Here is a 12,968-nt window from a genome sequence, read left to right on the forward strand (position 1 = left end):
ACTACATTGATCAAAATTCTCTGTCACCTTATCAAAGAATTTAACCAGGTTAGTTAGACGAATTTACCTCCAACAAATCTTTGCTGGCTTTCCTTAACTAACCCGCCTTGTTGGTCACCAAAGAGCATGCTTCCACCTCCTGACTTCACAAGAAACGTTTTTAAATTACCTGTGTCTCTTCTGGCCCTGACCCTCCTTGCCACTGGCCAGCTTGACAGAATTCTGACTGTCATTTCCTGCTCAGGGCACCTAGTAAAACTTTCACTCTGATCCCAAAAACACAATTGGAACCCACCATTAATATATTAAAAAGGATTCCATTGATCCCATTCAGGTGAAAATTGGAATCTATTTTATGAGGCTGTTAAGGTTAAAATCAGACCTTTAATTTTCTCAGTGGGTCTTCAAGTGCCACTACCCTTAAAGTAGGATTTTGTTTTGTCAAGCAAGTATTTCTGTTCACATTTCAATCATGCTATCAAACTTTCATACCTGACCAAGGAGGAAATAGCTTCCTGAAAAACGATGACCCTATTTCTTTCAATGATGGAGGAAGAGCAAAACAGCAACAACAGTTCAGATGGAAATGTGTACATACAGGCAGTTGATTTTTTTTTGCTGCACTTGTTCTCCATTCAGAGATGGTACATTGATATCAGGTGCTTAAGGGGAACCACCAAAGGTTAACAAGAAAATTTATGGTTTTGCATCCACCACTCAATTAATATTTTTACCCCCTTCTCTTAGTGGCACACGCATAATTTTATGCATCATATCCTACATGTGATAGCACATTTAGCTGTAAAATGTGATGCTTCACCTGCAAGGTGTAGAATATATGTCAGAAGAGAATTTTTAGCACCTTGCATTAATTATTCATTTCCAATCATATGGGGGACACCTCCATTTCTGGCTCTTTTTAACTGTCCTAAATGGTTCATCTTTCAGCTCTGTCACCACTTTGTGCAAATGATTATTGTCAGATTGGGTCTGCTCTGCAGGCTGCACAGTAACAAGGTGTCCACTGCTTTACATTCATTACAATTTTTTTTCCAGGATGTGGTGGAGATTTGCTTGGGCCTAAAGGAGGATTCAGCAGCCCAGGCTATCCAAACAGGTATCCACATAATCGGGAATGCATCTGGTTCATTCAAGGAGATTCTGGCAGCAGTATTGAGCTCACCATCCATGATTTTGATATGGAATATCACCAAACATGCAATTTTGATGTCCTGGAGGTATAAACTTGAAATTCAAGAGATTTATTTTCAGGAATTAGACCTCTTACTTCTCCTTTAATGTGACCATTGGGATTATTACCAGTGGCCTTCCTTTTATCAATAATTGTTTCTACTTTGAGCTGCAGTTAAAAAAAAATTCAATAAGATGTAAAAGATTGAAATTGATTTGATTTTAGGATCCATCAGTATTTATCTAATGCGTTATTGTATATTCCACAAGCGTTGGTGGACCCTCAATCAATGGGCTGAATTTTGCTGTTGGCCCACTCACTGACGCGTAAAATGACGCGGGATGAGGTTGGGCGGAACCCTGACATCATCCCGCCCCATTTAAATTTTCAGGAAGGCGGGGGCACAGTGAAATCAGCTGTGCGCCCGCCGACCTGTCAATGGCCATTGACAGGATCATTTAAACAATTAAAGGACCTGCCCGTCCAACCTTAACGTTGGTGGGCAGGCTAGGAGCCCCGGCGGGATGAGGTTTCATGTAGGGATTTAAAAAGTTTAATAAACTTATTATGTAAATTATGAACATGTCCCACCTCATGTGACATTGTCACATGAGGGGGACATGTTAGGGAATTTTTTTTTTCTAATTTTCATATTTTTAAAACTGTCAGCGATCTCCCTGAGGCAGCACTTTGCCTCAGGGAGATGTGCGCTCTTTTGTGCGCATGTGCGAAAGAGCGCACTCTCGCTTTTGGGGAATCCCCCTCCCGCTCGCACAGGAAGCGCACAGCGCTTCCCGCCGGACATCACGCTGGGCGGGCCTTAATTGGCCCGCCCACTTTAAATGGCGGCAGGGCCTGCTTCTCTTATGTATGTTATACTGCTGCCTTAGGTGACAGTCCTGTCTTTTGCAGCAGCAGTGTAAGTAAAAGGGGAGAGCACTATTTGCTGCCAGGAAAACAAAATCTATGTCAAAGGGAACTAAAAACTACAATAGTGATTTTCTAATGCTTCTTTGGGGGTGATTTTTATTCCAGGCTTTGCAGTGGCATATAAAATGAAGGTATTTGAAATGATTGGGGGTAGTAGTGATGATAGGAGCAAATTAAAAAGTCCCCCTACGGCAGTGTTGGCTGCCTTTGTTTCGGGCTACAGTCATTCAGCCCATCCATACAATCCAGCTATGTAGTTTTCACATTGTTGACCTATTTGGACCTCCTCTCCTGACTGGAACAGCAGAGGGCCAGAAAATGAAAGCTGCACAATATAACAATTGCAGCTACTTTTATGAGATACTCCTTTCAACACCAGAAGAGCCAGCATGTTGCAGAGCCTCTTTAAGCAAATATAAAGAGACCACTGTTTTAATTATTCTATTTGTTAGTGGAGTGTATCATTTTGTGCCAGACAATATATTAGTTTCCACGTCGCAGTAGAATTACACATTGACTTTCAGAATTTCATGTTTATTAGGGATGGAGGGTTTTGCATAATCTAGTTTAGACATGGCCATTTGCTCCTCAGAACAACCATAATTATAATTTCAAAGAAAAGCAGAGAGGGGTTAGGTTTTTGATTTTTAACTGTGGAGGTCTGAGTACAAATGCAGCCTGAACTGATGGGATGAAGGCTTTGCCTTCCGTTCGCCGTGTAAACCCAAAGTGAAATAAATTTACATTTCAATCAGGTTTCTAATGTTACAATTTACCATAAGTCAGCAATCACTCAGCCAGGTCATGAGGATGTATCTATGGAATGAAAAATTCATACTGCTATAGTAAGAGCTACGATTCTGATATTAGAATTAAGACAATAAGCATCCAATCATTACTGTGCCCCATCTTTGACTACTAGTCAGTACCACTTTGTTTTGAATCGGTAAACCTGGATATAGGGAGAAAATAGCCTATCTGATCCATTAGTCAGTGAATTGAAGATGTAAAATAGATTAACATCGTTACAAGATGCATCTCTATTATTCAGTGTAATAGAGTACTCACCTGTTCAGCATTGCTACATTGCTGTTTCAAATAAATTCACTCCCGAAGTCTGAGTACTGTATTAAATCAATGTCTCTCATTTACGGGGCTTTTCATTCTTACTGAAAAACCAAAGGAACAAAATAGCTAAAAAGGTCAGTCTGACAATAAATTAGATTTGTGTAGCATTTCAATTTGCATACAGCAAATATAATTTACCCAAAATTAACAAGACTAATTTTCAAGAATAAAAAGTGGCTGGTCTGATTGCATTAAAAGTGTTCAGAAAGAAACTGGATCTTGGCATTTTGTGCAATGTGAGGCACAAGAGTATGTGTTTGAGAGAGACAATGAGAGTATGTAGGCAGAACAAGAGAGAAATTAGTGGGAATGGAGGTGGCACTAACATGCTACAAAACATACCTCCAAGTCCAAAAAATTCTGATGAAGTATTACATCCAAATGATTAACCTTTCATTCTGTAACATGCAGTTCCAGCATTTTCTGTTTTTGTTTCAGGTTTATAACATTCTGGCTTTTCTTCCTTTCTATCAATTTTGCTGCATGATTTCCGTCATATTAGTTTATTTTACACTCAGTACTTCCAAAGCAAGGAGCTTGTTTTGTTCTGCATTTTATAGTTTCACTGTAGCTTTTCTTCGGTTCTTTATTTTTCCCTTGTGGACTCACAACTATATTTTCACTCAAAGCATTTTTTCCACTATCGTTTGCCAGGCCTATAAAATGGGTTAAGTATTGCTCAGAAGTTTGGAATGCTGACTTTAACATTAAAATCAATGGACCTAATAAAGCAGAAAGGAGTAGAAGCCAGACTAAATCCACAGGCTTTATGCAGATGTCCTTGGGTATAAGCTTTAAATAATACCCATTCATTTAAACACAGAATCTCTTCATTTCACTTCTATGAGCGGATGCACATGCAGATTATCAGTCCAGTAACAAAGTTACCTAGAAATAGTAGGAAATGGTGTTCACAGTACAAAAATTTAGTGCCATACAACTTTATTGAATTGAAGGTAAAATATCAAAACTTATTTGTTTTGAAAATGGAAACTACGTTTTTTAAAAATCTTTTTCCACATTGCCCGAGATTTATTTTGCTTAAATAATTACAACTACAAAGGAGCTGCATCAGCCACAAAGAATCTCCTTCTATTGATGTATCTTTTGTGTTGTTCAGGTGTATGGTGGTCCAGACATTACTTCTGTACAGTTGGCCCAATTGTGTACCACTCGCCCATCTAACAGCCCACTAGTGGTCTCCAGCACCGGAAACTATATGACTGTCCGATTTAAGACAAATTCAAATGGCAATGCAAGAGGTTTTAATGCCACCTGGCAACAGAGGGTAGGAGGTAAGTGTGAATAAAGGGCCTCAGAAGAGTTTTATGTACCATTTATAAACTTGGAGCCAGTTAGTATAAATATATATTACTACTGTTTGTTTGCAGTAACTTTAAGACTGTGGGCGGAATTTTCCGGGCCCGCTGGTGGTAGACATGATAGGTGGTGGGCCCGGAAAATATGGCGGGATCCATTTCACAACGGCCTGAAGGCAGGTCGCGATCTTCCGCTCAGCCCCGCTGATGGAGGGCCACATTTCTCCCCATCGGTCGGCAGGGAGCTAATTGTAATACATTAACATATAATCAAAAGCCCACCCTGCCAGGCTCTTGGAGCCCCGCCGTATCATCCGTCCACGTCAGTGGGAAAGCACACCGACGTGTTTCACTACAGCACACATGCTTCACTTGGTGGTCTTCACTTTGGGGGAGCTAAGGTGAGTGAGCAGCAGCGTTCTCCATAGCTCGCCCGTTGTTTATAGGCCTCAGAAGCTCAGTTGGGGGGTGGAGGAAACTGATGCCTGGCTCCGCAGGCGGCTGTTGAGGGGTGAGAGTGTCTGGGGGCAAATGCTGGCCAGCCTCGGAGGTGACTGCTGAGGAGTTGGTGTCTGGGGGCAAAGTGCTGGCCAGCCTTGGAGGCAACTGCTGAGCGGGGGAGGGGGGTGGTGGGGTGGGGTCAAGTGCTGGCCTGGCGCTGCATCCCGTGCACAGGCAATTGAGGTGGGGGGGGGCAGGGTAGGCGAGGGAAGTGGCCATGCATTAGGGACACTTGTATAAACTGACCATGCCGCTGCAGCTGAGACAGATCAGGCACAGCCACAGTGATATGATTGGGGTCAGGCTCCTAGCCTGCCTGCCCATGCAGCATTGCGGAGGCACAAAAGGGGCACCAAGTGCTCCATTCCTTACCCACCACCACCACCCCCCCCACCCCTCTAGCATAGACTTTGAGTCCGCCAGCATTTTATTGGACTGTGGAGCAGTTGGACTGCACACGTTGTACAATCTGCTCGCCAACGCTGGCCTTGTAGCAGTCATTGCTGGTGGCGCTCACAGCCCCTTGCAATCTCAGCAACCTGATTTGGACCAGTCTCCCCCATGCCGCAGGTTGACAGGGCAGCCACACAGCGCACTCATCTCTGGCCATCCGAGGGGTGAACAGCACTCTCTGGGAAGCATTAATGGGTGGTCACACAGGGCCAGGAAAGGTGCTAAGACGTGATAACCACGTCTTCCTCTCTTTCATGCTGCAGGAGGACCATATCAGGATCATGGATCCTGGTGTTAATAATAATGAGACTAACACTTGTGCTTTTTCTTCATTGATTATTCTGTTCAATTTTAACAACAACTTGCATTTATATAGTATCTTTAACAGGGTAAAGCATCCTAACATACTTCACAGGAATCTAATCAGATAAGAACTGACATGAGCCATGTCAGAAGATATTTGAACAGGGGACGAAAGGCTTGGTCCTAGAGGTAGATTTTAAGTAGGGTCTTAAAGGAGGAGATAGCGATGGCGAGACAGAGAGTTTTAGGAAGGGAATATTTTATTTTGCTCATTCATGGGATGTGGCTTGCTGCATTGTTCCAGTGAAGCTCAACGCAAACTGGAGGAACAGCACCTCATCTTCCGACTAGGCACTTTACAGCCTTCCGGACTGAATATTGAGTTCAACAACTTAAGATCATGAACTCTCTCCTCCATCCCCGCCCCCTTTTTGATCCCCCTTTTTCTAATAATTTATATAGATTTTTCTTTTCCCACCTATTTCCATTATTTTTAAGTGTATTTCCATCCATTGTTTTATCTCTACCTTTTGCCTATTTTGATCCCTTCCCCCCACCCCACCCCTGCTAGGGCTATCTGTACCTTACTCGTCCTGCTTTCTACCCTTAATTAGCACATCCCTTTAGATAATATCACCACCTTCAACACCTCTTTATCCTTTTGTCTGTGACATCTTTTGGTTACCTCCACCTATCACTGGCCTTCTATCCAGCTCTTCTTGTCCCACCCCGCCCCCCCTTAAACCAACTTATATTTCACCTCTCTTCTATTTGTACTTAGTTCTGTTGAAGAGTCATTCGGACTCGAAATTCGGCCCCTCACACCTTCTTCTCCCTCCCAGAACCATGATAGAGTCCCCCTTGTCCTCACTTATCACCCCACCAGCCTCCGCATTCAAAGGATCATCCTCCGCCATTTCCGCCAACTCCAGCATGATGCCACCACCAAACACATCTTCCCTTCACCCTCCCAGCGGCATTCCGCAGGGATCATTCCCTCCGGGACACCCTGGTCCACCCTCCCATCACCCCCCACACCTCAACCCCCTCCCACGGCACCTTCCCATGCAACTCCTGCCCCTTTACTTCCCCTCTCCTCACCGTCCAAGGGCCCAAACACTCCTTTCAAGTGAAGCAGCATTTCACTTGCACTTCCCTCAACTTAGTCTACTGCATTCATTGCTCCCAATGCGGTTTCCTCTACATTGGAAAGACCAAACGCAGACTGGGTGACCGCTTTGCAGAACACCTTTGGTCTGTCCACAAGCATTACCCAGACCTCCCTGTCGCTTGCCATTTCAACACTCCACCCTGCTCTCATGCCCACATGTCCATCCTTGGCTTGCTGCATTGTTCCAGTGAAGTTCAACGCAAACTGGAGGAACAGCACCTCATCTTCCGACTAGGCACTTTACAGCCTTCCGGACTGAATATTGAGTTCAACAATTTTAGATCATGAACTGTCTCCTCCATCCCCACCCCCTTTCCGATTTTCCCCCTCCTTTTTGTTTTTTTCCAATAATTTATATAGATTTTTCTTTTCCCACCTACTTCCATTATTTTTAAATGTATTTCCATCCATTGTTTTATCTCTACCTTTTGCCTATTTCGATCCCTTCCCCCCACCCCACCCCCACTAGGGCTATCTGTACCTTGTTTGTCCTGCTTTCTACCCTTAATTAGCACATTCCTTTAGATAATATCACCACCGTCAACACCTCTTTGTCCTTTTGTCTGTGATGTCTTTTGGTTATCTCCACCTATCACTGGCCTTCTATCCAGATCTACTTGTCCCACCGCCCCCCACTTAAACCAGCTTATATTTCACCTTTCTTCTATTTTTACTTAGTTCTGTTGAAGAGTCATACGGACTCGAAACGTTAACTGTGTTCCTCTCCGCAGATGCTGCCAGACCTGCTGAGTTTTTCCAGATATTTTTGTTTTTGTTTTGTATTTCCAGAATCCGCAGTTTTTTGCTTTTAGGCTGGATTAGAAGTCAGGCCTGCTTCCCCTGGAATGAGTGTGGAGGCTGCTTGTAATAAACACTTGCTTTCTGAAACCAGCAAGCACTTCTCTGTGGTGGCTAGAAGCTGCTACTCCACAGCACACTCATCAAGATCTCACATGGCCACACCTCATACAGCTTTCAGTATTTCCTTAAATATATTTCTTCCCTTTCATCTTTACCCATTGTTCTTAACTGTCTTTTGAGAGTTACCATTCCCAGAATCTAAAATCTTTCATGCGGGAGAGAGCTCTTTTCTATTTTTACTTAGTTTTGTTGAAGGGTCATTCGGACTCGAAACGTTAACTGTGTTCCTCTCCGCAGATGCTGCCAGACCTGCTGAGTTTTTCCAGGTATTTTTGTTTTTGTTTTGGATTTCCAGCATCCTTGGTTTTTTGCTTTTATCTAAAATCTTTCATGTTGTCTTTATGGTCACTACCTTCGGGGAAAAATAAACTTAATAACTTTGCTTTATAAATTTATGATCTTTGCTGTAAAACTCACTGTTATGTCTCTTTGAAATTCAACAGCTAAACATTCAACTCCTAATGTAAATTCCTATTCACACTATACCTACTGGGATCTCATCTTAGTTCTTCAAAATGCTTGCTTTTACACTTAATCTCTTTGATGATTTAAACCTTGCAGCCCAACTGCCTGCAGTATAATTAAATTAGTCACACACACCCAACATACATACAGACCCCACAAGCCTGCCTCACAGTATCCCACAGTAATATTGGAAAAAAATGATATTTTCTTTACACCTGTCACACCGTGTAAGAATTTTGTAAGATTCAATGGGGAGAATTTTCCCCATGTCGGGTGGGGCGAGCAGGAATGGGCCCGGGTGGGTGCCGACCTGATCGCCACTTGCGATCGGGTCCACGCAGGCATCTTACGCGGACGGGCTAATTAAGGCCCACCCAGCGTATTTCTCGACTCCCGAGGATAGCCGGAGTGGGCAGGCGACGGCAGGAGTGCACTGACTGCCGGCCTGTTTAAATGAAGGCCTGGCAGCCTTTGCAAGGCTGCTCACAATGGCCAGTGGAAGAGCTCAGCAGAGGGCTTCTGGTGAGTAGGCAAGTCCGGACGGTAGGGCAGCGGAGCAGGCCAGGCCGGAGGGTAGGGCAGTGGGGCAGGCCAGGCTGGAGGGTAGGACAGCGGGGCAGGCCAGGCTGGAGGGTAGGACAGCGGGGCAGGCCAGGCCGGAGGGTAGGCCAGTGGGGCAGGCCAGGCCGGAGGGTAGGCCAGTGGGGCAGGCCAGGCTGGAGGGTAGGACAGCGGGGCAGTGTGCCCCTTGATTTTTGGATTAGTGCCTAGCTGCCCTCCTGGAGGAGGCAGCAGTGCGGCGGGAGGTCCTGCTTCCGAGGGACGGGAAGCGGAGGCCTCCCCACCTGACCAAACGTGCTTGGGAGGAGGTGGCCGAGAGTGTGAGCTCCCATGATGTGGTGCGACGCACATGGGTCCAGTGCCGCAAAAGATTCAACGACCTCCTTGCTTGGGAAGGGTGAGTACCATGTTGGCTGAGGTCACTTAATGCAACCGTTACCCTTTCCCGCCAAACCCCCACCCCCCACCGGCAACTATGAGTGAAGGTACTGCATTGCATCCTTCACGGCATGCATCCCTCGCTGAGTGGGCCATCAGATATTGCCCATGCTATGTTGACCCTGAGAGGGTTGTGCTGAGATGAGTGCTGCACCTGCAGCATGTGTGACACTGACACCTAGAGTATAGAATTGGGGGTGGGTGGGGGAAACTCATGGATCTGCACAAAGATCTGTGCTGGAACTGGAACATGTCAAAGTCAGGGTGCTAACATGCTGGGAGGGGAGCTTCCAGGTGGTGGGGCACCAATCCATCTGCTGGCCTTTGCATTCCACGTGCTTGTGCCTCCTTGCTTAGCAAGGTTATATCTTGTGATGCCAAATGTGAAGGAGGCAGCATTTGGGCAAGCGTGGGTCAGCCCTGGCTTCTTTGTGTGAGTGTGCAGCAGCTGCGGGGTGACAAAGAACTGGAAACCTGCAATGCCCCACTCTGGCTGGGGTGGCAGGGATGTGATGGGAATCCAGGTACAGGCTGGACTAAATGCTCTTCTCTTCTTTTCAGGAGAAGACTGCACACAATTTCGCCAAGCGGATGTGGACTGGCAGAGGCCAGGCCCAGTTGGCCATCTTGACTCCATTTGAACAGCAGGCCATGGATCTGGAGAGGCGCCATGCGCCCAGGTCCACCGGTGGCGGTGAGGCTGGGGTGACACGGGGAGGTGTGTTTGCCAAGCACTGAGGTCACCATGTGTGTCCCAGCAGCCATGGCACTGCTCAATGCTCAGTGATTGAAGTTTGCAACATGGGTTGACCATTGATTCTGGAAGGATGAGTGCACAATGGTCCGGGGGACAGGCATGCACATTGACATTGTCTGCACTTTAACTAATCAAATGTCCATGTTCTTCCTTTCAGCATCACCGGAGCAGGGCTGGGAGGAGGAAGCAGAGGGGCCACCTTTCGCACCTGAGAGCCCAGAACATATCAACTCACCAGCGTCACACCATCTCTGCCGAGCAGGCACCAGCGCAGATACTAGCTCCTTGCTGGGAATTAGATCTTCGGCTAGTGTCCCGGGACACAGTGGTGAGGGCACTTCACACTCGCTTGAGATGCGGGCAGAGACAGCGAGTGCCCAGGGCGCTGGCAATCGGAGGACAGTTGGGTACCAGGCACATGCTCAGTCGGTGGCTGATGATGTGCATCTGGAGTCGTCCGTGAGGCAGCAAACACTAAAAGTGCAGCAGGGTATGTGGGAGGATCTGGCGGAGATACATGAGGCAATGCGTGGCATGGTGCCTGTGCTGGAGCAGTCCACGCGGAACATCACAGATGCAATGAGCCTCATGGTCGAGTGCCATGCTTCCTCCATGGAAAGAGTGGCGACTCTCATGGAGATGCTCCTCCAGGAAAACAATCAGGGCCTCCTGGGGTTGCACTCTGACCAGCAAGCGCTCACAGTGGAATTGACCTCAACTGGTCAGTGCCAGTGTGGGAGATGGTTTGGGCACCAAGTTTCCCAGCTCAGTGCCTATCTATCTACGGTGAGTAGGGAGGTCCGAAGCAACCTCACATTGGCGCAGCAGCTGCCTGTCGTCTCTGTGGGCTCCTCTCAGGTCGCTCCGGATGAGGGCAGCAGCTCCTCCGCCCCTCTGCCAGTTACCGTGACATCCGATGAGGCTGCAGCGGCTGGCGAAATGCCAGCTGTGGAACTGGCCACTCCCTCCCAGGCAGGGCCATCAAAGGCTTCACGGGCCAGAGGACGGCTGCCAAGGCCATCGAGGCCAACAGGACAGCACAGTGAGCAGGCTGTCTCAGATGCCAGTGCCAACGAGGGGACAGCACTTAGACATAGCACCCATAAGCATAAATTTAAGGCACATTAGGCACACCATGGGTTTCTACTGGTGCACTTATGTTGCCCCATATTAGTTCATTAAGACTTTGTGTGATGTGCAACATCTTTTTTTTTGGTTTCTGAAGTTAATTTTGCAATCTCATTAAATTTTGATATGTGAGCATGGCTCAGGGTGATTCCTTACTTCTGCCGGTGGACGGGAACTTATGATGTTATGAGTGAGTTGTTTGACATTGAGCTTTATTGACAAGGGCCTTAGTTAGTGTTCCTATCCAGGCAGATTTAGCACTCAGGTATCGAGTATGGAGCCTGCAGCCCTGGCGTGTGTTGGAGGTTCATCTGTGGTGTGCTAGCTGAAGGTTCTTTGGATTAATGCCTCCCAGGAGTCCCTGGCTCCCTGGAGTATGCCCAGGTCAGCATCTACCCCCTCAGCATTTCCCTGTGTGTGCTCATCCTCGGACTCACTGCTGGACTCATCGTGTGCAGCCACAGCCACTGCTTCAACATCTTCATTGTCCACTGCGTCCCCTCTTTCCAGATTGTGGAGAGCGCAGCATGCAACCACTGTCAGCGACACATGATCTGGGGGGTATTGGAGTGCGCCCCCTGAACGGTCCAGGCATCAGAAGCGCACCTTGAAAAGACTGATAGTTCTCTCCACCACAGCCCTTGTGGAGGCGTGGCTCCTACTGTACCGCTGCTCAGCTACTGTTCTTGGGTGGTGGAGAGGTGTCATGAACCACCTTCTGAGGGTATAGCCCTTGTCACCCAGCAGCCATCCATCCATCCAGTTGGGCCGAAACACTGAATAGCCTCGGCACCTGGGAGTGTCTGAGGATGTAGGTGGCGTGGGAGCTGCCTGGGTACCTTGCACAGACTTGTAGAATCGGCATCCTGTGATCACACACTATCTGCACATTCATGGAGTGGAAGCCCTTCCTGTTGACGAAGGCACCGGGCTCACCTGCTGGCGCCTTGATGGCCACATGTGTACAGTCTATTGCACCCTGGACACGGGGGAAGCCAGCAATAGCCGCAAAGCCTCTGGCTCGCTTTGTCTGACTGGCATCGTCCCAGCAGTAGTGGATGAAAGTCAATGCACGTCTGAACAGAGCGTCTGTCACTTGCTTGACACAAGTGTGGACAGCTGACTGGGAGACTCCGCAAAGATCATCCACCGACCCTGGGAAAGAGCCAGAGGCACAGAAGTTGAGGGCAGCCGTGACCTTCAGCGCCACTGGCATGGGGTGTCCACCCACACAGTTGGTGCAGACCTCAGGGCCATTCATCTAACAGATGGAGGTGATGGTCTCCCTTGAGAGACGGAGCCTCCTTCGGCACTGCACCTCAGACATATTGAGGTAGCTGCATCGCTGCCTGTATACCCTGGCAGCAGGATAGTGGCGTCTTCTGCGGCCCCTCCTGCCTTGGACTTCCTGTTGGCCCTGCGCTCCTTGTGCCTGTGCCTGTACTCCCAAAGGTGGCTCCGCTGGAGGTTGAACATGGATTCCTGGGGCCTCCTCCCCCTCCTGGCCTTCCTTCCTCCTCAGAGGAGGTGCCTCCAGTGGAGAGCACAACTCCCATTACCTGGCTAAGGGAAGGCTTCCTGAAGCCTGCAGGCCCCAAAAATGCTCTTTACTGTAGAGTCCTGACCTGAAGGCTGTTACTCCTGTCCAAGCAGCTGGTATGAGCTTTGAAGCATTTCTGCTCACACAGGCAAGTAGCAGTA

At 47.6% G+C, this 12,968-nt stretch overlaps 1 protein-coding gene across 1 annotated transcript in view; it reads left to right on the top strand.

Moving 5' to 3' along the window:
* The window catches only part of cubn (cubilin (intrinsic factor-cobalamin receptor)), a 481,327-nt gene that overhangs the window by 189,694 nt on the left and 278,665 nt on the right, over positions 1-12,968 (top strand). Inside the window, exons 27-28 of the mRNA XM_078535601.1 lie at positions 1,057-1,238; positions 4,371-4,545. Coding sequence (XP_078391727.1) covers positions 1,057-1,238; positions 4,371-4,545 — 357 coding nt within the window. The remainder of the gene's footprint in view (positions 1-1,056; positions 1,239-4,370; positions 4,546-12,968) is intronic.

Source organism: Cetorhinus maximus, chromosome 3 (genome assembly GCF_964194155.1).
Source record: "Cetorhinus maximus chromosome 3, sCetMax3.hap1.1, whole genome shotgun sequence".
NCBI classification, from domain to species: Eukaryota; Metazoa; Chordata; class Chondrichthyes; order Lamniformes; family Cetorhinidae; genus Cetorhinus; species Cetorhinus maximus.